The 24,534-nt window shown below is 50.2% G+C and overlaps 1 protein-coding gene and 2 long non-coding RNA genes across 12 annotated transcripts in view; 1 reads left to right on the top strand and 2 right to left on the bottom strand.

The window, feature by feature from the left end:
- KLHDC4 (kelch domain containing 4) overlaps positions 1–24,534 on the top strand; it is a 58,359-nt gene that overhangs the window by 5,680 nt on the left and 28,145 nt on the right. For 4 of the 9 annotated variants that reach the window (XM_077986641.1, XM_077986639.1, XM_077986640.1 and 1 more), the window contains exons 3-5: positions 4,387–4,465; positions 5,580–5,678; positions 10,195–10,331. In XM_077986641.1, the coding sequence (XP_077842767.1) occupies positions 4,387–4,465; positions 5,580–5,678; positions 10,195–10,331 (315 nt within the window). Of the gene's footprint in view, positions 1–4,386; positions 4,471–5,579; positions 5,679–10,194; positions 10,332–24,534 lie in introns of all 9 variants that reach the window. The other 5 variants (XM_077986643.1, XM_077986645.1, XM_077986644.1 and 2 more) reach the window with 4 other exon arrangements.
- LOC144338167 (uncharacterized) lies at positions 1,382–3,522 on the bottom strand. The gene is made up of 2 exons (XR_013412033.1): positions 3,039–3,522; positions 1,382–2,884 (listed from the first exon to the last, which is right to left on the bottom strand). It is a non-coding gene; the product is annotated as an uncharacterized LOC144338167 (long non-coding RNA).
- On the bottom strand, positions 8,270–24,329 carry LOC144338165 (uncharacterized). 2 transcript variants are annotated; one of them, XR_013412031.1, is made up of 3 exons: positions 24,285–24,329; positions 9,677–13,475; positions 8,270–8,528 (listed from the first exon to the last, which is right to left on the bottom strand). It is a non-coding gene; the product is annotated as an uncharacterized LOC144338165 (long non-coding RNA). The 2 variants fall into 2 exon arrangements; XR_013412030.1 differs by having other exon boundaries at positions 8,270–8,520.

Genomic DNA, 24,534 nt, shown 5'->3' with positions numbered 1-24,534 from the left:
TGGTCTCCCAAAGTGCTGGGATTATGGTCATGAGCCACTGTGCCCAGCTGTAAACGTACATTTTCTTTTTTTTTCTGAGAAGGGGTCTTGCTCTGTTGCCCAGGCTGGAGTGCAGTGGCGCGATCTCAGCTCCCTGCAAACTCTGCTTCCCGGGTTCACACCATTCTCCTGCCTCAGCCTTCCGAGTAGCTGGGAGTAAAGGCACCCACCACCACGCCCGGCTAATTTTTTGTATTTTTAGTAGAGACGGGGTTTCACCGTGTTAACCAGGATGGTCTCATCTCCTGACCTTGCAATCCACCCTCCTTGGCCTCCCAAAGTGCCAGGATTACAGGCGTAAGCCACTGCGCCTGGCCACGTTTTCATTTGAGTTGTTGGAGCAAATGGCTTCTGACGTTCCAGCACTCCCGAGGAAAGCCACTTTGAATGGGGATTGGTTTTATTTATTTTTTTTGTAGAGACATTTTTTATGTTGCCCAGGCTGGTCTCAAGTTCTTGGGCTCAGGTAACCGTGCCTGGCCTTTTACATTTTGTTTTGTTTTTAAACGATATTTTAGAATTTTTCCATAAATAATGTTGCCTGAAAGTCAGATGTCATGTCAGGATATAATTTAAGGTGTTGGCCGGGCGCGGTGGCTCAAGCCTGTAATCCCAGCACTTTGGGAGGCCGAGACGGGCGGATCACGAGGTCAGGAGATCGAGAGACGATCCGGGCTAACACGGTGAAACCCCGTCTCTACTAAAAAATACAAAAAAATAGCCGGGCGAGGTGGCGGGCGCCTGTAGTCCCAGCTACTCGGGAGGCTGAGGCAGGAGAATGGTGTAAACCCGGGAGGCGGAGCTTGCAGTGAGCTGAGATCCGGCCACTGCACTCCAGCCTGGGTGACAGAGCAAGACTCCGTCTCAAAAAAAAAAAAAAAAAAAAAAAATTTAAGGTGTTGGCAGTTCCCTGGGTCAGCCGGAAATGCTTACTAATAGGAGGGAGCAGTTACTGAAGCAGCTCTCCTGAGATGAAGACCTTTTGCTTGGTAACCTAATAACTTCGAACTTCCTACCTCTTAATCGTATTAGTTGAGAACCTCGTGAGAGTGACCAGTTTCTAAATGAATATACCCTCAGGATTGGCTCTGATGTGACCTACCTGGAAAAGGGATATGACACCAGCTGCCTCAGTACCTCATCTGCCTGTGCGGCAGAAACACCTGGGCTAGTGCCGCTGGTGGCTGGGTGGAGGCCTCAGTTTGGGCCCCGTGTGGATTGTTTCCAAAGTTGTGTTTGGTACTTTTCTGCCAAAATCATTAGGTGTTCAGTGAGAAGAGATTCAGGGTCAGAGGAATTTGGGAAACACTTTATTCTTTTTTTTTTTTTTTTTTTTTTTGAGACGGAGTTTCGCTCTTGTTGCCCAGGCTGGAGTGCAATGGTGCGCTAGGCTCACCGCAATCTCTGCCTCACAGGTTCAAGCAATTCTCCTGCCTCAGCCTCCCGAGTAGCTGGAGTTACAGGCATGTGCCACCACACCTGGCTAATATTGTATTTTTGCTAGAGACGGGGTTTCTCCATGTTGGTCAGGCTGGTCTTGAACTCCCAACCTCAGGTGATCCGGCCGCCTCGGCCTCCCAAAGTGTTGGGATTACAAGTGTGAGCCAATGTACCTGGCCAGAATTTGCCATTTTAATCATTAAAACTGTACAGTTCAGTGGGATTACTTAATGCCACTTTGAAACCATTAGCACTATCCAGTTGCAACATTGTTTTATCACCCCAAATAGAAACTCTAGACCAACTTCATCTAACCCGTAGCCCAGGATGGCTTCGAATGCAGCCTGACACATATTCGTAAACTTTCTTAAAACATGATGAGTTTTTTTTTAAGCTCATCAGCTTTTGTTAGTGTTAGTGTATTTTGTGTGTGGCCCAAGATGATAATTCTTCCATTGTAGCCCAGGGAAGCGAAAAGATGGGACAAGTGTCTATACCCTTCAAGGGTCACTCCCTGTTTCCCCTCCCCCAGCCCCTGGTCACTTCTGGTCAACTTCCTGTCACTGTGAATTGGCCTATTCTAGGGATTTTGCATAAGTGGAGTGATAGAATTGTCTTCTTGTGACTGGCTTCCTTCACCTGGTATGTCCAGGTTCATCAGTTCTGTGGCATGTGTGAGAACTTTATTTCTTCTTAAGCTGAATCCTGTTCCATCTGTGGATATGCCACATTGAGCTTGTCCACTCATCTGTGGACCGACACTTAGGTTATTTCTCCTGTTTGGCTTTGGTGAGTGAGGCTGTAATGAGCATTGCATACAGGTATCTGAACCAATGCCTAGGAACGAATGGCCGGATCATGTGGTGATTCTTTGTTTAGCTTTTAATACTGGTTTCTTTTCTGCAGAAATTCCCGGCCTGTGACGTGTTTCTATGCAAATAAATCCCCAACAGAAAATAGAGTTCTCAGATTTCCCAAACTCACTTGACCTTGAAACCTGTTTTTCGTTTGAGAAGCATCTTTTGGAGCTGGCATTATGGAGCATGCCTTGGGGAACACCATCATAGAGGATTCTGAAGGGAAGATCTTTCCCAGTGACTCGCCAGATAGTCACTGTGTCTTTCATTGCTTTCGACTGAAATGGTCCTATGTTTTTATTTATTTCTGTTTTTCTTTTTTTTTTTTTGAGACTGTCTTGCTCAGTCGCCCAGGGTGGAGTGCAAGGGTACAATCTCAGCTCACTGCAACCTCTGCCTCTCAGATTCAAGTGGTCCTTCTGCCTCAGCCTCCTGAGTAGCTGGGATTACAGGTGGCCACCACCATGCCTAGCTAATTTTTGTATTTTTAGTAGACGAGGTTTCACCGTGTTTGCCGGGCTGGTTTTGAACTCCTCACATCAGGTGATCTGCCCGCCTCAGCCTCCCAAAGTGCTGGAATTACAGGTGTGAGCCACCGTGCCCAGCCCATAATATTATTATATAATTTCCTTATAGCTCTTTTTTTGTTCTCATGTGAAATAAATAGAAAGTTGTTTGTGTTGGCCGGGCGCGGTGGCTCACATCTGTAATCCCAGCACTTTGGGAGTCTGAGGTGGGTGGATCACAAGGTCAGGAGAGTGAGACCTTCCTAGCTAACACTGTGAAACCCCGTCTCTACTAAAAGTACAAAAAATTAGCTGGACATGATGACAAGCACCTGTAGTCCCAGCTACTTGGGAGGCTGAGGCAGGAGAATGGCGTGAACCCAGTAGGTGGAGCTTGCAGTGAGCCGAGATCCTGCCACTGCACTCCAGCCTGGGGGACAGAGCGAGACTTAGTCTCAAAAAAAAAAAAAAAAAAAAAGAAAGTTGTTTGTATTTTCTAGATGGAAGGTATCTGGCATGTATATTGAAATACTTAAAATACTTAGATATTGGCCTTTTTTTTTTTTTTTTTCCCCCACATGGAATCTCGCTGTGTCACCAGGCTGGAGTGCAATGGCACGATCTCAGCTCATTGCAACCCCCACCTCCTGGGTTGAAGCGATTCTCCTGTCTCAGCCTCCTGAGTAGCTGGGCTACAGGCACGTGCCACCATGCCCAGCTAGTTTTTGTATTTTCAGTTAAGACGGGGTTTCACCATGTTGGCCAGGATGGTCTCGATCTCTTGACCTCATGATCCACCTGCCTCGTCCTCCCAAAGTGCTGGGATTACAGGCGTGAGCCACTGCTCCTGGCCTAGATACTGAACTTTTTAGAACAATTTTGAGGTGATTTGAGAGAATAGGCTCTTAAAAGAGGACAGTTCTGAGGGCCGGGTGTAGTGGCTTATGCCTGTAATCCCAGCACTGTGGGAGGCTGAGGCGGGCGGATCACTTGAGGTCAGGAGTTTGAGACCAACCTGGCCAACACACTGAAACCCTAATCTCTACTGAAAAAATACAAAAATTAGCTGGGTGTAGTGGCGGGCACCTGCAGTCCCAGCCACTAGGGAGGCTGAGACAGGAGAATTGCTTGAACCCAAGAGGTGGAGGTTGCAGTGAGCCGAGATTGTGCCATTGCACTCCAGCCTGGGCAACAAGAGGGAAACTCCATCTCAAAAAAAAAAAAAAGACAGTTCTGAAACATCTGATACATCAGTAGGGGCATCTGGACTTGTTCCTGCCTGGGGACTTTTTTTTTTTTTTTTTTAAACAACCAGACGCTGTGCCAGCCCAGCTCCTTGGCTGTCCTTGGAGTGTGGCCCTGGGCACTGGTAGAGGGGTTGGTGTTCACGTGGCACCTTTGCTTCCTCTCTCAATGCCAGGCTCTGCTTTCAGGAAGTGCAGAGGCAGCCAGTATGTGGTGACAGGATTCTGTGAGGAAGGGGACGGGGCTCTGGTGGTTGCTGGGGGGTGACCGTGCTGACCTGCCGCTTGTGTCTCTTGTAGGTTAAATGCCTCCCTCTCGGTTCATCCTGAGAAAGATGAATTAATCCTTTTTGGAGGTGAATATTTCAACGGCCAAAAAGTAAAGTATATATTTTTTCTTTTCTTCCCATATTGCATGAGTATCATTTGTTAGAAAGTTAACTTAAGGCAGTGACATCAAATACACGTTGGCCCCTTCACCCCCCCCGTATCACGCACTTGAGCTGTGAGGCCTGATGTGAGATGTCGCCAGCATGGTCCAGGCACTGGCATGGCTGTTGATGATGTCAGTGGTCCTGGGGTCTCCGTTCCTCAGACTTAGACTGAGCCCCAGTTCCGCCGTCATCACTCTTGACGGGTGCACCTGTCTTTGTGGTTGTCTGTGCTGTTCTTCCTCCCAGTGAGTTTCCAGGTTTCACACTCAGCTTTCAGGTTGTCTTAAATAGGGAAAGTACTAATAAATTGTAGGGCTAATTTTTATTTTTGAGCAGGCCAGAGAGACCTGTGTTTCACAATTGTGTGTGAAACACCAAAGCAGGAGCTCACCTTCCCTGCAGCCTGGGATGGGCCCTGGGGGTTCAACTGCTGGGGACAAACCTGGGGGTTTGTCCATCTTCCTCTCTCAGTTTTCGTGCATTTAGAAACTAGGCTTGATTGGGTATGGTGACTCATGCCTGTAATCCCAGCACTTTGGGAGGCCGCAGAGCACCTGAGGTCAGGAATTTGAGACCAGCCTGGCCAATGTGGTGAAACCCCGTCTCTACTGAAAATACAAAAATTAGCCAGGCGTGGTGGTGGGCGCCTGTAATCCCAGCTACTCGGGAGGCTGAGGCAGGGAATCACTTGAACCCGGGAGGCAGAGGTTGTAGTGAGCCAAGATTGCACCACTGCACTCCAGCCTGCACAGCAGAGCAAGACTCCATCTCAGAAAAAACAAAAACATAAAAACTAGACTTGAATTAGGAGAATGACCAGTCCTAGTAAACAACAGCAAGGGCTTTCAGTGCCTTCCAGATTCCTGGGCCGTGGGTCGTTTTCATTGTGTCACCATCCCCGAGGGCCCCCCCGGGGACCCAGTGGCCTCCCTGCATTACTGGTATCGTAATTGCTTTAGGATGTCAGTTTCCCAGGGAACTGTCATGATTAAGATTGTTCTCACCACTCTCTTGGAGGCGTATCGTTTGTGACACTGACATTCTTCTTCCTTCCTGTAGACTTTTTTGTATAACGAGCTCTATGTCTACAATATCAGAAAGGACGCCTGGACCAAAGTTGACATCCCCAGTCCACCTCCGAGGCGCTGTGCTCACCAGGTAATGTCAGCACTGACTCTCAGCCGCCCTCTCTCCTCCCACGTGAGAGTCTGGTAGACACATGGAGAGCTGATAGGCAATGGGCGGCTGGTGCGGAGGCCTCGGCCTCCCAAAGTGCTGGGATTACAGGCATGAGCCGCTGCTCCCAGCCTGAGTGTCTGGATTTTTTCATCTATCAAACAGTGTTGCATTTTGTCCTGGCAGGTGATTCAGTTCCTTGCAGATCATCTGGATCCTTTTGAGACTCTCTCTAGGGCTGGCTTAGCCCTCAGGTGGCCTTTCTGTAAATGAGCTGTGTGGTCAGTGACATCTTTTCACCTTGTCTGGTTGGAACTTGCCTGTTTCTAAGCCCTGTGTAAGCTCAGATAGTTCTCAGCATCAGAAGATGCTTTTGTCTTCACAGTAGTGGTTCCTTGGTCTCCCCCTCCCAGGGTGCGGCTTAGTGTACAGAGACTCCAGGGGACGCCCCGTGCAGATTGCCAGGGCTCTTTCTCCCATGGCTTCCTCTCTCCAGTGCTCTGCCCTGTCACTTTTAGCTGCCTGCATGTCCCTGAACTCCAGTCCTTGTCTCCTCAGCTGTGCAAGACCACCTGCCCTGCCTGGGCCCCTTGTCCCTGCACCAGGGAAGAAGCTGCCTGCAGGGGCCGGAGTCGTGGGTCAGGGCTCCCTGGCATGTTTCCTGGCTCTCAGGTTCGCAGTCCTGCACTTGCCGCTTCCCGTTGTCTGGAGGTTGTTGCTTCATAGGTTTCGTCTGGTTTTTTCCTTGTTGACAGCGGGGAGCTAATGTGCTCCATCGTGGTCAGGAGTGGAAGTTTTACCTGTGGGTCTTCATAGTTTTAATCTTCCCTTGAATCATATTTATTTTGTTCCCTGGTGTTCATTATCTTTGGGGCGTAGGCTATACGAAGCTGTTAGACCGCTGATCAGCCTGCCTTTGTGTGGTCCTCTGGGTCGGACTGGGTCGGGCCTGGGATTCTAACTAAGATGGAGGAGAGGGTGTTAGAGCAGTGCTGTGGGTTACACTCTTTTGCCTGGAGTTTGACTTCAGTTTTTTTGTCTTTGTTTGTTTGTTTGTTTGTTTGTTTTTGTGGAGAACAAGGTCTTGCTATATTGCCCATGGAGGTCTTGAACTCCTGGGCTCAAGCTATCCTCCTGCCTCTGCCTCCCTGAGAGCTGAGATTACAAGTGTGAGCCACTGCGCCCGGCCGTTTGACTTCATTTTTTAAGAATGGCTTTATTTTTTGTATTTTAGAAATAGGGTCTTGCTTGTTACCCAGGCTGGTGTCAATGTCCTGGGCTCAGTCCTCCCACATCAGCCTCCCATCGTGTTGGCGTTACAGGCATGAGCCACTGCACCTGGCCAGGAATGGCTTTAGGGCCTGATTATGTAAGTCGTAAGTATTCATTCCGTGAAGAATGAAAAGGATGAAAAGGAAAGTCTGTTGTCCCTTCTCCCTAAACTGTGAATTTATATTTTCTGCATGTTTTCTCTGCACGTACAGTTCATATTTCTTTTGTTTGTTTTTTTTTTTTTTTGATGCACAGTCTTGCTCTGTCACCTAGGCTGGGGTACAGCGGTGCGATCTCAGCTCACTGCAACCTCTGCCTCCTGGGCTTAAGCGATTCTCCTGCCTCAGCCTCCAGAGTGGCTGGGATTACAGGCGCATGCCACCACGCCCGGCTGATTTTTGTATTTTTAGTAGAGACAGTGTTTTACCATGTTGGTCAGGCTGGTCTCGAACTCCTGACCTCATGATCTGCCTGTCTCAGCCTCCCAAAGCGCTGGAAGTAGAGATGTGAGCCACCACGCCCAGCCAGTTCATATTTCTATGCATCTATTTCATGCAAACTGGAGCGTGCGTGTATGTGTTCTTTCTATAGTGTTCTCTCCCGTTGACGTATTATTGTAGGATTGTTCTATGGCATTGAATAGTCTTCCACGAGATGACATTTTAAAACTCTGTTGTACCGGGTGGCACGTTTGTGCCACCTAACTTCCTCTAGATTCAAAACATTTGTTAAGTTTCGGCCTTGAGCCAGTCATCATGTCCGCTGTGAAGGTGTAAATTGGTCAATTTCTTCCTGTGGGACTATTGGGCTTTTAGAATGATAGGAAACCTGGCCTGTCCTTTTACAGGTCAGTCATCTGTGCTGAGATGACAGATGCAAAGAACAGCTGGAAGTGGGTGGGTTGGAGAGGGACATGCCACCCCTGTGTGCTGCTGCTACCTGCCCCCGCTGTCTGGCCAAAAAGGAACCGCATTGGTGCAGAGGGGTGGCACTGTGGCCGTTTCTAAGTGTGGGCGGGCGAAGCACCACCTCAGAGGTGCTGGGAGGGAGCCTGCTGAGGACCACTGTCTGCCCCACCTGGGCACACTTGGCCTTAGGTTGGCACTCTCATTTGCCAGTCCTCTCTGCGCCCTGTGTGGAACCATTCTTTATCCTGCTAGATCCTCACTCTTACCTCGAAACGAGAGAGAATAAAACAACAGGCTTTTATGAAAGAACCAACTCTGAAATGACCATGGCTGAGCCGGGAAATGGGGCTTCACCTGCTGCCGGGGTGCTCAGGTTGCTTTTTCTCTCTGTCCCTTTTTTTTTTTTTTTTTTTTTTTTTTTTTTTGAGACGGAGTCTCGCACTGTCGCCCAGGCTGGAGTGCAGTGGCGCAATCTCGGGTCACTGCAAGCTCTGCCTCCCGGGTTCACGCCATTCTTCTGCCTCAGCCTCCCAAGTAGCTGGGACTACAGGCGCCCACCACTACACCTGACTAGTTTTTTGTATTTTTAGTAGAGATGGGGTTTCACCGTAGCCAGGATGGTCTCGATCTCCTGACCTCGTGATCTGCCCGCCTCGGCCTCCCAAAGTGTTGGGATTACAGGCGTGAGCCACCGCGCCCGGCCTTTTTTTCTTGCTTAATTACACCACCAGGTGCATTGTAGTCACGTGAAGCTGGGCTGCGTGACCTGGGCAGGGTGGGCGGCTCTCACCTGTGGAGATGCAGCACTGAGGGTCCCCGTCCAGCGTGGTTACTGCTACGGACTGCCTAGGAGCGTGCTCTTCTCATCCTGGACCCCGGTCGCTGCTTAACTTGCAGGTTTGGAGGAAAGACCCGGTGGAGCCTGGTCTCCGCCTCTGTTGCAGCCCAGCAGTCTGTCCAGGCAGCTCTCCCCACAGGTGGACGTGGGCCTTCTCCTGAAGACTCTGCCGCCCGCAGTTCTTGGGGCCCTGAGAGGGAGTGGGCCACGGAGGGCCTCGTGGAGTAGCTGGTGGTGTCTGATGACCCATCAGGGATGCCCTTGTTTTTGGTTGGTGGTCTGCTCTCTCCTCGGCATCCCCTGCTGCCAGAGTGCCTTTCCGTGTGTGGCCCAGAGGACATGACTCCCACTGCGCTCCTTCACCTTTACTATGGTGCTGAAGTCTTTAATTATCATTCATAACGTCACGTAAGGCTGGGTGCGGTGGCTCGTGTGTGTAATCCCAGGGTGCTTTGGGAGGCTGAGGCGGGAGAATTAACTAAAGCCAGGAGTTTGAGACCAGCCTGGACAACATAGACCCCTTCGCTACAAAAAATTAAACAGCTGGGCATGATATCACATGCCTGTAGTCCGAGCTCCTCAGGAGGCTGAGGTGGGAGGGTCACTTGAATCCACGAGGTCGAGGCTGCAGTGAGTGATGACTGATGATTGTACCACCGTACTCCAGCCTGGGCGACAGAGCAAGACCCTGTCTCTAAAAGGAGAAAACATTACATAAACGCTTTCTTTTTTTTTTTTTTTGAGACAGAGTCTTGCTCTGTCACCCAGGCTGGAGTGCAATGGCGCAGTCTCGGCTTATTGCACCCTCCGCCTCCTGGGTTCAAGCGATTCTCCTGCCTCAGCCTCCGAGCAGCTGGGACTACAGGTGTGTGCCACCACTCCCGGCTAATTTTTGTATTTTTAGTAGAGACGGGGTTTCATGTTGGCCAGGATGCTCTCTATCTCTTGACCTCGTGATCCACCCGCCTTGGCCTCCCAAAGTGCTGGGATTACAGGCGTGAGCCACTGTGCCTGGCCTATAAACACTTTCTTTTAGGTGCACATTGTACTTGTGAGGCTAATTTAGTTGGTCCATAACAGCTAGGAAAGGGATTAACGAGAGCAGGCAGACAGCTTTATTGTAGATATTACTAAAAGGAAAACGCTGCTAGGTTGCACCACACCACTGTTAATATTTGAAGTAACCAGCTGTGTCCACTTTAAAGGGATATGGCATTGTCTACATTTAAATGGATGTTTATTTTGCAACCTAGGGATCCGTGAAAGTTTGTCAGACCCTTGACTGAGGACATGCTTTCCTACGAGGGTGCTTCTCTGGAATCCTCCCCTCAGAGGCAGGAGAGGACGTGGCTGAGTGTGGGGCCGGTCACGTTGCGGGGCAGCTGAGATAGTACTGAAGCGCTCACCACTGCCGGTCACCCGTGACCCTGGCCCTGCTGCTGTGTGGCTGTGCCGTGACCTGTCACCTTTCTTTTCACAGGCGGTGGTGGTGCCTCAAGGTGGCGGACAGCTGTGGGTCTTTGGAGGGGAGTTTGCCTCTCCCAGCGGAGAGCAGTTCTACCACTACAAGGATCTCTGGGTCCTGCATTTGGCCACCAAGACCTGGGAACAAGTCAAGTAAGAAGCCAGATGAGAAGCTGAGCTCCAGGCGTGGCTCTTCTGTGCTTGTGTGCTGAGCCCGAGTGCTGGGAACAGACCTCAGAATACCAGGGCTCAGAGGAACCTGGGTCACAGTCTAGGAGTCCAGCCTCGCTGGGTCCTGGGAGACCACGTTTCTCTGGACCCTTCATAGAGAAGCCTGGGCCAGGTGTAGGGGCGCCAGCTGCCTGGCTTTGTTCTCCAGGTTCCTCTTGTCGTTGGCTGCCAGCCTCTCGCCTGTGTTGCAGCTCTTCTCCTGTGGTCTTCTGTTTACACCCTTGGAGGCAGCTCTGGGTGCCCAGCTTGCTGGAAGGGGAGCCCCAGGGGAGCCCCATAGGGATATGTCATTGACTAAAAGGGTGTCCTCTTTCTGTGTCGAGTTGGTGTAGAAACCGTGGAGCTGGTATGAGACAGGAAGGACATTGACATTTCTCTTTGAACCCCGCTCAGCCTCTGTTGATTTCCACCTCTGTCGGGAATGTCACTGACAGGGTTTCTGATGCACGTTTACCACGGGTGTCTCCCGTTAGTCAAGAGCTGCATGTCTGTCCGTGTAGAGAGCCAGATGGTGTGTTTGCATGTAAGTTAAGAAATCTGGTCGAATGACAGACTGAAGTAGAGTTGTTAGCGTCCTTCTCCTAGGTGTGGCCTGGCTCGATTGCCGCTGCCATGACCCACCCTTACACACGCCATCTCTCTGCCATTAAAGCAGCACAGCGGAAGTGCCCTTGCTTCCGGGAGAGAGGCCGCTGCACGCAGGCCTTCTCCACGTCCCGGGGCTTCAGCTGGAGGCCAGCGGCACTCCCTGGAGCCCGCACTTGGTTATGTCATGATGAGCCACTTCGGGGTGTTTCTTGGAGTTTGGGCTCCGTTATGTTGCGGTGAGTCTCATCAGGGTGTCGAGGCCTGTTCTGCTGGCTCCACTGCTCCTCCTGGCTCTAGGCCGGGAGTGTTAACCAGTCAAAGGAAGAGTCCGCTGTGCATGGGGAGGGTGTAGACAGATTCCCTGCGCTGGGCCCACCTGCTGGAGGAGGGCTTGACCATAACCTTACAGTGGGACCTCGTTCCTCGAATGCTTGCTTATGGTAATTAACACAGGAGACTAGTTGTAAAGGTATATTGTAGAAGCTGTTAGACTTTTTAAAATAGTGATCCTGCAAATGTACGATGTAGTTGCCATTCTTAGCCCCCAGTTTCCGTCTCTACAGGGAGTGGTGGGGCAGGAACAGGATCATGATGTGCTTCACTCTCCTCTTTTTGCCAGAATCACCATTTGTGGAGGCGTCTGTGTCTCTCTTTCTGGTCTTGTCTTTCTCTCCTCTCTCTCTGTCTCTTCTCTGTCTCTCTTTCTCCTTCCTTTGTTTCTTCCTTCTTCAAGAGATAAAGTCTTACTCTGTTGCCCAGCCTGGTTACAGTGGTGTGATCACACCTTACTGCAGCCTCAAACTCCTGGGCTCAAGTGGTCTTCCTGCCTCAGCCGCCCTAGTAGCCGAGATTACAGGCGTGCACCACCATGCCTGGCTAATTGAAAAAAAAATTTTTTTTTTCTTTTTTTAGAGAGGGGGGTCTTGTTAATGTTTCCCAGGTTGGTCTTGAACTCTTGACCTCAAGTGATTCTCCCATCTCAGCCTCCTGAGTAGCTGGAATTATAGGTGTGAGCCACTGTGCCAGGCCGAGCTGCTTAATTTCTGTATTTCTACTGCTCAGTAGGATTCGGTTACTGCTGCTTAACGTATTTGTGATTGGGAGATGCCTAATGTTGAGCCTCGTTAAGGCCCTGACGAGACGTACAACGGTAACAAATGGTCTGCAGGAGATGTTGTTTGACAGCTGATGTCCACATCCCTTTCTGCGTTCTCTCCCACCTTGTAGTCATCTCGGGGTGCTGAGCCCTTGCCCTCATAAACACCAGGCGCCTTGACTGTCCCCACGGCCTCAGCCTGCCCTCTCCCACACTGCCCCGATGTCATCTTGAAGACCTTCAATGTGAGCAACCCCCTCTCTTGCAGTGACAGTTGACTGCAGTCTGTTGTGTACCAGCTCCAAGCACATCTTAGCTAAGGTTTTCTGAGCAAGACATTCAGCAGAATCTAGAAGAGGTGGATGGATTTGCCCATATAAAATAGGAAGGTCTGTGTGTGGAAAATGATGCCACAGGGAAAGTTAAAAATAGTGACCAGTGGGGAGAAAGTACCTGCAGCATCAAGCAGAGCTTACATTCAGGGAGGGTGGTGCCCTCTGAAGCAGAGCAGAAGGCGGGGTAGAGGGCATCACGAGGCAGGCCCCAGGGCGGGTGCTGCGAGAGCAGTGCTGGGCAATGGGTGCAGGGTGGAGAGAACATGCCCTCACTGCTCAGTGAGTGGCACCTGTTCAATGGAATTTTAAATGTGCGTGTCCCATGACCCCCAAGTTTGCTTTAAGGATTATACCCTAAAGAAATGCTTTCTCTTATTTTGTACAAAAAACATGTACAAAATATGTACCAAAAACAGGATGCAGAACAACATATGCTTGGAAAAAAGCCTGCGTGTGTGCACCTGTGTGTGTGTGCATATGATTGCATGCATGTATGTGAACGTGTGAGCATGTGTGCCTACATGTGCCTGTGTGTGCATGCGTGTGACCATGCATGCATATGCGTGAGCATGTGTGTGTGCATGTGCCTCTGTGTGCGTGCATGCATGTGTGACGGTGTGTGCACGTGTTTATGCATGTGTGTGCATGTGTGTGCATGCATGCATCTTTGTGCATGTGTGTGCCTGTGTGATTGTGTGCCCGTATGTGTGTGTGAGCATGTCTGCATGTGTGTGCATGCGTGTGCATGCTCTTGTGTGTACACTTGCAAGTGTGTGTGCACACTCACACAGTGACCCAGACAACCTGGTGTGTGCACACTGTACGTGCACAGGAGAAGGTCTGTATTTTTGAGGTTTCTTCTGATTCATTGATCTTTTCTTGGTATCATTCTTTATGCCATTTTAATTATGTAGCTTTATGGTATATTTTGATAGGTTGGAGGATTTTTCTCATTTACTTAAAGTGTATGCTTTTTCATGTATTTTTTTCTCCATGAGCTTTACCATCAGTTTTTCAAATTCTATTTTTTTTTTTTTCTGAGACAGTCTAGCTCTGTTGCCCAGGCTGGAGTACAGTGGTGTAATCTCGGCTCACTACAACCTCCACCTTGCTGCTTCAAGCCATTCTCGTGCCTCAGCATCCCGAGTAGCTGGGATTACAGGCGCCCGCCATCATGCCTGGCTAATTTTTTTTTTTTTTTTTTTGAGACGGTGTCTCATTCTTATTGCCCAGGCTGGAGTGCAATGGCATGATCTTGGCTCACTGCAACTTCCACCTCATGGGTTCAAGCGATTCTCCTGCCTCACCCTCCTGAGTAGCTGGGATTACAGATTCCTGCCACCACGCCTGGCTAATTTTGTATTTTTAGTAGAGATGGGGTTTCTTCATGTTCGTCAGGCTGGTCTTGAACTTCCGACTTCAGGTGATCCCCCCACCTCGGTCTCACAAAGTGCTGGGATTACAGGCGTGAGCCACTGTACTCGGCCTTAATTTTTGTATTTTTAGTAGAGATGGGGTTTCACCATGTTGGCCAGGCTGGTCTTGAACTCCTGACCTCAAGTGATCTGCCCATCTCGGCCTCCTAGATTGCTGGAATTAACAGGCATGAGCCACCACACCTGGCCCCCAAATTCTAATTTTAAAAGTCCAGAATGATGATGATGATTTTTTTTTTTTGGAGACGGAGTCTTGCTCAGTCTCCCAGACTGGAGTGCAGTGGGCGCTATCTCAGCTCACTGCAAGCTCTGCCTCCCGGGTTCCCGCCATTCTCCTGTCTCAGCCTCCCGAGTAGCTGGGACCATAGGCGCCGCCACCACGCCCGGCTAATTTTTTTTGTATTTTTAGTAGAGATGGGGTTTCACCATGTTAGCCAGGATGGTCTTGATCTCCTGACCTTATGATGCACCTGCCTTGGCCTCCCAAAGTGCTGGGATTACAGGCGTGAGCCACCGCGCCTGGCCAGAGTCCAGAAGGATTTTGACTGGATTGTGTTTGCTGATAAATCGCATTTAGGCAGTGACACCATCACACCCCCGGTCCTCCCCTCGGGAGTGTTGTGCATCTGTCCATTTAGTTGAGTTTATTTATTTACTTAAGAATTTAAACCTGGGCTGTGGTGGTAAAGAGTGTCAAATCCTAACCGCTAAACCCCCTGGGAAGTTACGTTTTTTTTTTTAACCTTCAGTCAAGTTTAAAATGGCCTGAAGTAGAATTGTAGAGTCCAGGCCTGGTGTGGTGGCTCATGCCTGTAATCCTAGCACTTTAGGAAGCGGAGGTGGGAGCATTACTTGAGCCCAGGAGTTTGAGACCAGCCTGGACAACATAGTAACACCCATCTCTAAAAAAGAAGTTAGCTAGGTGTGCTGGTGCGTGTGTATAATCCCAGCTACTTGGGAGGCTGGGGTGGGAGGATCACTTGAGCTCAGGAGTTCAAGGTGCCAGTGAGCTGTGATTGCATCACTGCACTGCAACCTGGGCCACAAGTGAAGCCCTGAGACTTAACAGAACATAAAAATGCAAGGCATATATATTTAGAAAGCCTTTGACCTTTTGTCTAATGGTTCTCCCAAAAGCCTGCAGTTAGTGCCGGTGCTGGCATGTGGAGGGAGGGCTGACTGTTAGCGCTGATGCCTGTGCGGGCGCTCCTGTTTCATGGTTTTCCTCAAGTGTTCTCCGTGCTCATCCTCACTCCATAACTGTGGCAGACGGTGGACTAAGCTGCGGCGCCTTGCAGAATGAGTCTTGCCTGCCCTGATAGGAGGACGCTGTGGGCACCTCGTCTGCAGGGGCTGTGTTTTGATTCTGAACTTAGAGAACAGTGGGGGGTTTTCCTGGCACGGTGGCCAGCAGTGCCGTCTGCTGGCAGAGAAGAGGACCTTGAGGAGTGGTTCTCCAATCTTCATACTCCACGTAGCCCCTAGGGAGCCCAGGAGAATGCTCCTTCCTGCCCTCGAGCTCCAGACATCAGTCCCATTCAGAGCAGGGTTGATGTGGGGTTGAGGAATCTGTGTTTTACCCCAACGCCTCCTTGTACCCTCTCCACGATCCCGATGCTGACGGCTGGTAATCCATCAGCCTCCATCACTGGTAGAAGGCATGCTTACTTTGAATACTGTTCAACTGATGTGAATTTTTTTTAGCTGCTGCTTAAAAGAAGTAAGAATATTCATGTAAAATACTCTTAGATCCTTAACAATGAAAGTAGTGTAGGTTTTGCTTTTGTAAGTTACTGATGATAGTAGAATGAAAGCATTCTCTGAATGGTTGGTTGACTGGTCAGGCTCTGAGTGCTGTGTGACCAGATCGTCATGGGCTAGTGTAGCTGGGAATGGTACAGGGGACTGAAGGGCGCAGGCGGCCTGTTGATTTCACGGGCTGGGCTGTGGTGTGTGGCATCCTGGTGCAGTAATTGGGCTTTGTGGTTCACACACTTTGTGGCCGCTGCTGAGAGAGGACTACTCTGGCTGTTTTGCCTGTCATTTTTTTTTAATTGACCTAAAAGGAAAGGTCAGGAGATTCAGCTGCAGTGAAGACGGTTTTTGCCCTTTCTGGGGAAGATTGCTCTGGCAGGCCTCGTGTGGGAATCCCCATGGGGTGGGTGTATGTCTTTTGAGAAGTCCAGGAAGAGCTCGTCAGGAGGCGGAATAGACGTGCCTGCCGCGACGCAGCCCTGCACTGCGCTTTCGTTTTTTAGTGAATATGTTTTACTTCTGTGGGGGAGTTAGTTTTTCAGCTGAGGGACTGAAGTTGGGGGGAATTAAGTATTGGTAGAGGCGCACGGAGTCTGAATTCAGTATCTGGAGTAGTCAGTCTCTTCTTTGTCTTTTAAGGGTTTTCTTGTAGGAAGGCAGAATAGATTCCCTCCTGTTACTTGGTCATTTTTAACAGTGATGCATATTTTGGGATGCTGATAATCTGATTTGAGTTGGGTTAATGTATAGTAGTGGTCCCCACCCTTTTCAGCACCAGGGACTGGTTTCATGGACGACGATTTTTCCCCCGATGGTGGGTGGCGGGGGGATGGTTTTGGGATGAAACTGTTCCACCTCAGATCATCAGGCCTTAGATTCTCCTAAGGAGCTCACAACCCAGCTCTCGCAACCTGGATCCATCGCGTTGCAGCTCACAATAGGATTCGCACTCCTGTGAGGGTCTAATGCTGCTGCTGATCTGACAGGAGATGGGGCTCAGCCTGTGATGCCTGCTGACCCTCCTCACCTCCTGCTGTGTGGCCTGGTTCCTCACAGACCATGGACCTCAAACTGGCAAGCAGCAGGGTGCCTTGGCCTCCTGTCTGGGTGAGCACTTGCTGGGTGCCCTCTCCTGCCTGTTGGTTGGTTGGTTGATTGGTGAGTGTTTTTGTAGCACATTGGATGACGAGTGGATACTTCTTTTTTTTTTTTTTAGTAGAGACGGGTTTCACCTCCTTAGCCAGGATGGTCTCGATCACCTGACCTGGTGATCCACCCCTCTCGGCCTCCCACAGTGCTGTGATTACAGGCTTGAGCCACTGCTTCCGGCCGAGTGGATACTTCTTAACAGTCTCTCATTGTCTTCTCCATTCTAGCAACAGACAGGGTGTCATGTGGATACTTTGTAACAGTCTCTCCATTCTAGCAGCAGACATATACTTGACGTCATAATGGTTTGGAAATGAGGGGGAAAATAGCAGTGCTGATGTCAAGACCAAAACTCAGGCGCGTGAGCATCCCGCCTCATTGGACGGCTGTGTGTGGCCCTCGCAGCTATTTTGAGATCTCTTCAGTCTCTCCTTTGAGTGGGAGTTGCCTGCAAAGCTGCCCCGATCCGACTTTGCAGCATAGATCTCCGTACTAACCGCTTCTTATTTTTGTTTCTGCGTGTTTTAAGTGTGTGCGCGCTCATGTGAGTTTGAAGGGAGTTCAGTGCAAAGGCAGGAGCTGTGCTCAGGGCAGTGGTGTTAATCATGGAGGGCGTGGGAAGGGCTGGGAAGAGGAGGGGTTGTAAGACTCCCCTTTTCCCTCCCATGTAAACAGATGCTGGTGACTGAAAGTCTGCAGTTCTTGGCAAGAGTGACTGGACATTGTGAAACACTAAAAACGCCAGTATCTGGTGTTTGCAGAGCATTTTCTTTTAACGAAGGTGTGTCATGGTGGAGATGGGTCACAGCTGGGGGTGCAGGCAGCTGCCAGGAAGGCGGGAGTCACACCCCCTGTGCTGGGCTGGGAGGCAGAGAGACCCTGTTGCCCAGTCTGGCCTGGATCCTCCCAGCATCAGGCTCTGGAGCAGGAGGGGAGGTGGCTGCTCCTGGGAACCCCCCAAAGTAGGGTTTCCCTTCTCCTCACCCCCACAACCTGTCAATCTCCCATTGTGCTGCGCAGCCCGGGGCCTCTGGGAAAGGGAGCAGAGCTGGAGCGGGCGGTCCCCCTCAGGACGCACACATGTCGGGTGGGAGCGCTGGAGCTCTCGTTTGCCTCCTCAGTCACGGTGGGCCTGCCCTGCCTGCTGAGCTTGCGGGCTTGAATATTCACAGCTTGGTTAGGTCGGCCTGCCACACATGACAGCCAGCGTTTCTCCAGGCGCTCGCCACCTTCTCTTTCTGTCCCCTGGAGGAGGTGCAGGGGGTTGGGGGAGATTTGTCTGAGCCAGTGCCCTCTGAGGGATCATCTGTGATTCACAAACCACAGATGGAGGCCAGGCCACTTCGGGACCCCGCCCCATAGGTGTTTCTTAACAGCTTTTTCTGAGATGTGATTCGTATACCATCAAATCACCCTTTCAAATGTATAATTTAGTGGTTTTTAGCATATTCACAGAATTGTGCAACCAACACCGTGATCTAAATTTAGAGTGTTTTTGTCTCCCAAAAAGGAACCCCATCTTTCCTAGCAGTCACCCCACCATCCCCCGTCCCTGCCGTCTGCGTCTGTAGATCTGCCTATTCTGGGCATTTCACAAAAGCGGAGTCAAAACACGTGGCCTCTGTGAGGGGCTCTTCTTTCCGCATGGTGCTGTCAGGACGTGTCCTGCTGTTGCGGGCGTCAGCGCTTCACTCCTGTGGCTATATGAGGTGCTGGTGTGTGGATGGATGAGGTGCTGGTGTGTGGGTTGATGAGGGGCTGGTGTGTGGGTGGATGAGGTGCTGGTGTGTGGGTGGGTGAGGGGCTGGTGTGTGGATGAGGGGCTGATGTGTGGATGGACCACGTTTTGTTTTTCTGTTCTCTGTTGGGCACTTGGTTTCCACTTTTCTGCTATTGCAGTGTTGCTGTGAATGTTCCTGGGCAGTGCATGCATCTTTGTGTGCACCGGAGCACTTGGGAGATGATTGATACTGTTTGGTTGAATGAAGGTACAGATGTGATGCGCATGAATGTGTGTGCACACGTGTGTGAACGCGCGTGTGTGTGCGTGCAAGCATGAGCACTCTTTCCTCCTGATGTGAGGAAGGGGTCATCATTTGGTCCTCAGCTAAAGCTGCATCTGAGTGAAAGTCAATTTCCTGGAGAAGGCTCCTGGGCAGGATGATTCTGTTATTTTACGATTCTGTAGTGAAGGACAGCAACGAGTTAGCTAATAGTGACTGGCCTCTGAGAGTCGCAGGCATGAAGTACAGGTCACCACAGGAATGGACAGGCCCTGCTCTGCCCTCTGGGCGTGGGCGTGGGCGTAGGCAGGTTGGGTTACATGGTCTGAAGCTCTGACTCGCCGGAACCACCTGGGTTCTATCAACAGCAAACAGCAGGAGCTCATGAAGGCAGAAACTGCCCTGCTGGAAAGCCGGGGTGTGTATGGATTCCCCGTTGTGCAGTTTGCTGATGAATGATCATTTGTATCTGTGATAGGACGGAGGCGAGACCCATGTGTACTTAAAGAGACTGGGCTGGGCACGGGCTCATGCCTGTAATCCCAGCACTTTGGGAGGCCAAGGCAGGCAGATCACCTGAGGTCAGGAGTTCAAGACCAGCTTGGCCAACATGGTGAAATGTCATGTCTACAAACATACAAAAAAAAAAATTAGCTAGGCATGATGGCGGGTGCTTGTAATCCCAGCTACTCGGGAGGCTGAGGCAGAAGAATCGTTTGAACCTGGGAGGCAGAGGTAGCAGTGAGCTAAGATCGTGCCATTGCGCTCCAGCCTGGGTGACCGAACGAGACTGTCTCAAAAAAAAAAAAAAAAAAAAAAAAAGAGAGAGAGACTGATTTGTAGAGAAACCGGGAAGGTGAGCTGGAGTGCAGTGGTGTGATCTCGGCTCACTGCAACCTCTGCCTCCTGAGTTCAAGTGATTCTCCCTCCTTAGCTTCCCGAGTAGCTGGCATTACAGGTATGCATCACCATGCCTGGCTAATTTTTTGTATTTTTAGTAGAGTCGGGGTTTCACCATGTTGGCCAGGCTGGTCTTGAACTCCTGACCTCAAGTGATCTGGCTGCCTCGGCCTCCCAAAGTGCTGGGATTACAGTCGTGAGCCATCGCACTTGGCCTAGGATAGATGGTTTTTGACCCATAAGTTTATATTGGTGCTGAGGCCTCTAACTTCATTTGGTGTAATTTAGTGTCTTAATCAGTGTTGACAGCCAGAACACCTTGGTTCAAATTCTGGCTGTGCCACAGACTGTTTTCGTGGGTTTCTTGACTTGTGGGTCTTGATTTTCTTTCTGTTTTTTTTTTTTTTTGAGACAGAATTTTCGCTCTTGTCATCCAGGCTGGAGTGCAGTGGTGCCATCTCGGCTCACTGCAGCCCCTGCCTCCCAGGTTCAAGCCATTCTCCTGCCTCAGCCTCCCGAGTAGCTGGGATTACAGTTGCCTACCACCATACGTGGCTAATTTTGTAGTTTTAATAGAGGCAGAGTTTCACCATGTTGGCCAGGCTGGTCTTGAACTCCTGACCTCAGGTGATTCACCTGCCTCGGCCTCCCAAAGTACTGGGATTACAGGTATGAGCCACCGCGTCCGGCCGATTTTCTTATCTGTGAAATGAGAATAAAGGTAATGTCTGCACCACGAGTTTGCTGTGAGGATAAATGCACATAAAAGGACTGTGCCTGGCGTAGAATAAACAGAAATTGTGGTTTTTCTATGAGTGGTAGTCATTAAGATGAGACAAGGGTGCGGTTTTTAGGCTACCTGATTTCTGGAGACGGCTACTAATCATGCCACACAACGTGATTAAGTGCCCTGTCTTTACTATGCCATCATTTATTACTTGATGGACTTGATACTTGGAAAAGCAGGGTGAAATTCCAAAGGCATGTGTTTGAAATGAAAGGGGAGATGCATGCACACGGCTCCCCCCTGGCTGCACTGTGACTGCTCTTGAAAGACAGGGGTTCTCTAGTCTGAGGATGAGCCACTAGACTTGAGTTTCCTGTTGGCTCAGCCCCTGTGACCCGGACTCTCAGGGATCCGGCAGGAATTGCTCCTTTGCTCGGCAGCTGTCTCAAGGCGCCTGTGCGGCAGTGGTCCTGCTGTTGGGCTGCTTCACGACGTTTTTGTCCACAACGCACTGTGCATACAGTGGTGGTCCGCTGAGATGATCAGACTGTGTTTTTACTTCCTTTTTTGTGCTGAGACATATACTTGCCGTTGTGTTACAGTGGCCTCAAGTATCTGGGACAGTACCATGGTGTCCAAGTTTGTAGCCTGGAAGCAGTGGGCTCTCCCGACAGCCCTGGTGTGTGGTAGGCTGTGCCTTCCAGGAGTGTGTGTGTGCACTCGGACAGCACAGTGACAAGGTCGCCTAACGATGTGTTGTTTCCCAGACCTGTCTCTGTCATTAAGCAGTGCGTGACTGCATGTTGTACAATTTTGTAAGGTGTAGACTAACATGTAGAGAAGCGTTTGCGTAGAGTGCTTAATTCTGATTATACCCTAAGCATGTAGAGTTACCTGGTGTGTATCTGTTTTCTGTAAATGTCACGGCAGTGGCCCAGTCGAGGGGCCTGGTGGTGACTCTGCCTGGCAGCTCGCCCTGCTTGGAGCTCCATCCTGCATGCAGCTCCTGAGTCTCGAGGCAGCTGCCCCCACGACATTCCCCTGTATTTTGTGCTGTCCATAGGCCTCTGACTGAGGAGGACATGTGGATTTTTTAAGACTCCATATTTAGGAATGATAGCAGTTGAAAAGCCTGTTGGGGATTCAAATATGAATGGGCTTTTTAAAGTAGCTTTATTTTTCTAAAGAGGGACGTGGAATCTTTTTATAGAAAAATTTTCCCTTTTTAGGTAGGAAGCACAGTGATATTTGGCTACTGCCACAAAAAGTTAATTGAGTCCTTTGTGTCAGCCAGAGGATGAGACTCTGGTGGGATTCCCATGCAGGCAGCAGCAGGAGGCCCTGCCCCAGCACGGTTAGGGCAGCCGGGGGCACCCCTCAGCGACGGGGCTGCTGCAGGCCCCAGGCCTGTGTTCCTTTGCTGGATGGGGACGGCAGTGGCAGCACTCGGTTCTCCTGTTTTTTTTGAAGCGGACTTGGATGCACACACACTGGTTTAGTTTTATTTTTGAGACGGAGTCTTGCTGTGTCGCCCAGGCTGGAGTGCAGTGGCTTGATCTCTGCTCACTGCAAGCTCCGTCTCCCAGGTTCACGCCATTCTCCTGCCTCAGCCTCCCGCCACCTTGCCCAGCTAATTTTTTGTATTGTTACTAGAGACGAGGTTTCAGTACTGGTTTAGATTTGGAGGAAGGTCTGATCCTCAGATTGTTCTTATAAAGTAATGCATCAGGAAATTCGTCAGGAGGGGCGTTCGTTTCTTGCTCCGTATGTGTGGGGTTTTCTTCCAATTGACTGGTGTAGTATGTTTGCTGGATGGCCGTGTCCCTGGGGTGCCCAGCCCGGAGGGGATGGAGCTGCTTTGGAGTCTCTGGAACTGTGAAGTGAGGCCAGCTTGCTGGACTCTAGAGAAACTTAGTGAGCTGAGATCCTGCTAGGTGTCAGTATGTGAGGGGCCACCCCAAAGGCTCTTGCCAGCTCCAGGTTGGATTAGTAGAATTGGTGTCTGGCAAAAGGTACTGACTGCTTCTGGTTGACATTCCATGGATGGGTGTGGTGGTCATTCTGAGTGATACATTAAAAGGGATGCTGATATGATGGAGGATGCTAGAGGAGAGAAGCTGGTGGGACCCTGCGTTTGAACAGTGAGAAGCGAATTCGTTCCAGCTTGGGGCAAGCAAGGATCCCTAGCAGTCACCCTGACGATGCAGTGAATTCTGTCTCTGAAGTCCAATAAACTTGGATGAGATCACTCAAGCTTCCTTTTACATTTGAGATTCCATGTCTTGATGTGTTTTCTTTGTGTGTGTGTGGTTTTTTTTTTTTTTTTTTGAGATGAAGTCTTGCTCTCGCCCAGACTGGAGTGCAGTGGCTCATTCTCAGCTCATTACAGCCTCCGCCTCCCAGGTTCAAGCGATTCTCCTGCCTCAGCCTCCTGAGTAGCTGGGATTACAGGCGCCTGCACCCGGCTAATTACTGTATTTTTAGTAGAGACAGGGTTTCACCATGTTGTAAGGCTGCGGCTGCTCTTGAACTCTTGACCTTGTGATCGCCCACCTTGGCCTCCCAAAGTGCTGGGATTACAGGCGTGAGCCACTGTGCCCGGCCATCTTGATATGTTTTTTAGGGTACCTGCCCATTGGTGGGCTTTTACATAAAACCCTGTAAGTGGGTTTTGGGGACAGTTGTGTAACATGCACAAAAAATAAATGGAGGAAGAATGCATTACCTAAATAGGCACTGACTTGTGTGATTGAAGCTGTAACCATCCTTTGCAGCCCAGAGTCGCTGTGACCTGTGTGGGGAGGGGGGAGGTCCAGGTGGAGAGCGGGTGTGAAAGCCACAGAGGATCCCAGGGACGAGTGGATTCCTAAGTAGGAGGTGAGGCGGGTCATCAGTGAGGATCCCAGGGAGTGGCTGTAGTGACTGTGCCCACCAACCCTCCTTAAGGCCCTGCCCTGGTACTTGTGGCTTTAGGAGATTTCCTGGGTAGTCCCAGCACACACAGCCTGTTCGGGCTGATGTTGCAGCCCAGAGCCATTCCTGTGTGCCCGGCCTCCTCTGTGCCTGGGCGCCCTGCACATCCGCGGCAGGCGTAAGCACCTCTGCGAGCTTTCTGAGCACCTGCTCGCCAGCGCCTCCTCCCCACCCCTCTCTGTTTCATTGCTCCTCTCTCTGGTTGTGACAGTTGTGCCTGTTCACTGGAGGACTGCTGGGAGATGCAGGAAAGAATCAAGATGAGAAAACCACTGAGAACCCTCCATGTAGAAGCTGGGATAGGATTTGCTTTGCACCTGCCTTTTCACTTATAGAAGCTGGGATAGGATTTGCTTTGCACCTGCCTTTTCACCTACTGCGACATGCAGTATTATAAAGAATCTGACTCTTAAACATCTTTGTCAAGTTGATAGAACAAAATGGTATCTCTGCTTTATTTGAAATTATTTGATTACTAGGGAGGTTGATTATAGTTTTGTTTTTATTATTTGTATATATTTTTAAGGTTTTAAATTTGATTTTTGTATTTTTTTAATGCCATGTATTTTTATATCAGTTTTATTGAGGCATGATTACATTAAAATTCAATAAAATGCACATGTACACTTAGATGAGTGTTAAGAAATATGCACACTTGGCCGGGCATGGTGGCTCACGCCTGTCATCCCAGCACTTCGGGTGGCCGAGGCGGGCGGATCACCTAAGGTCAGGAGTTTGAGACCAACCGGACCAATATGATGAAACCCTGTATCTACTAAAAATACAAGAATTAGCCGGTCGTGGTGGCAGGCAGCTGTAATCCCAGCTACTTGGGAGGCTGAGACAGGAGAATTGCTTGAACCCAGGAGGCAGAGGTTGCAGTGAGCCGAGATTGCCGCCACTGCACTCCAGCCTGGGCAACAAGAACGAAACTCTGTCTCAAAAAAAAAAAAAGAAATATGCATACTTATGTAATTCCCACCACAGTCAAGATGTGGCCCCGTCTCACCACCCCAGAGAGCTGTAGTTGGTTCTCTCCCAGCCTCTGCCCCGGGCAGCCACCCTGGGCCAAAGACGGATCTCGCCTTTAAAACGCTCATGTGCATGGAGTCCAGCAGAACCTGCTTTCTATGTTTTTAAGATTCATGCACATTGCTGTGTGC

The sequence above is a fragment of the Macaca mulatta genome, chromosome 20 (genome assembly GCF_049350105.2).
Source record: "Macaca mulatta isolate MMU2019108-1 chromosome 20, T2T-MMU8v2.0, whole genome shotgun sequence".
Classification (NCBI taxonomy): Eukaryota; Metazoa; Chordata; class Mammalia; order Primates; family Cercopithecidae; genus Macaca; species Macaca mulatta.
Note: the sequence above shows the minus strand (reverse complement) of the source record. Positions and strands in the feature narration are given on the sequence as shown.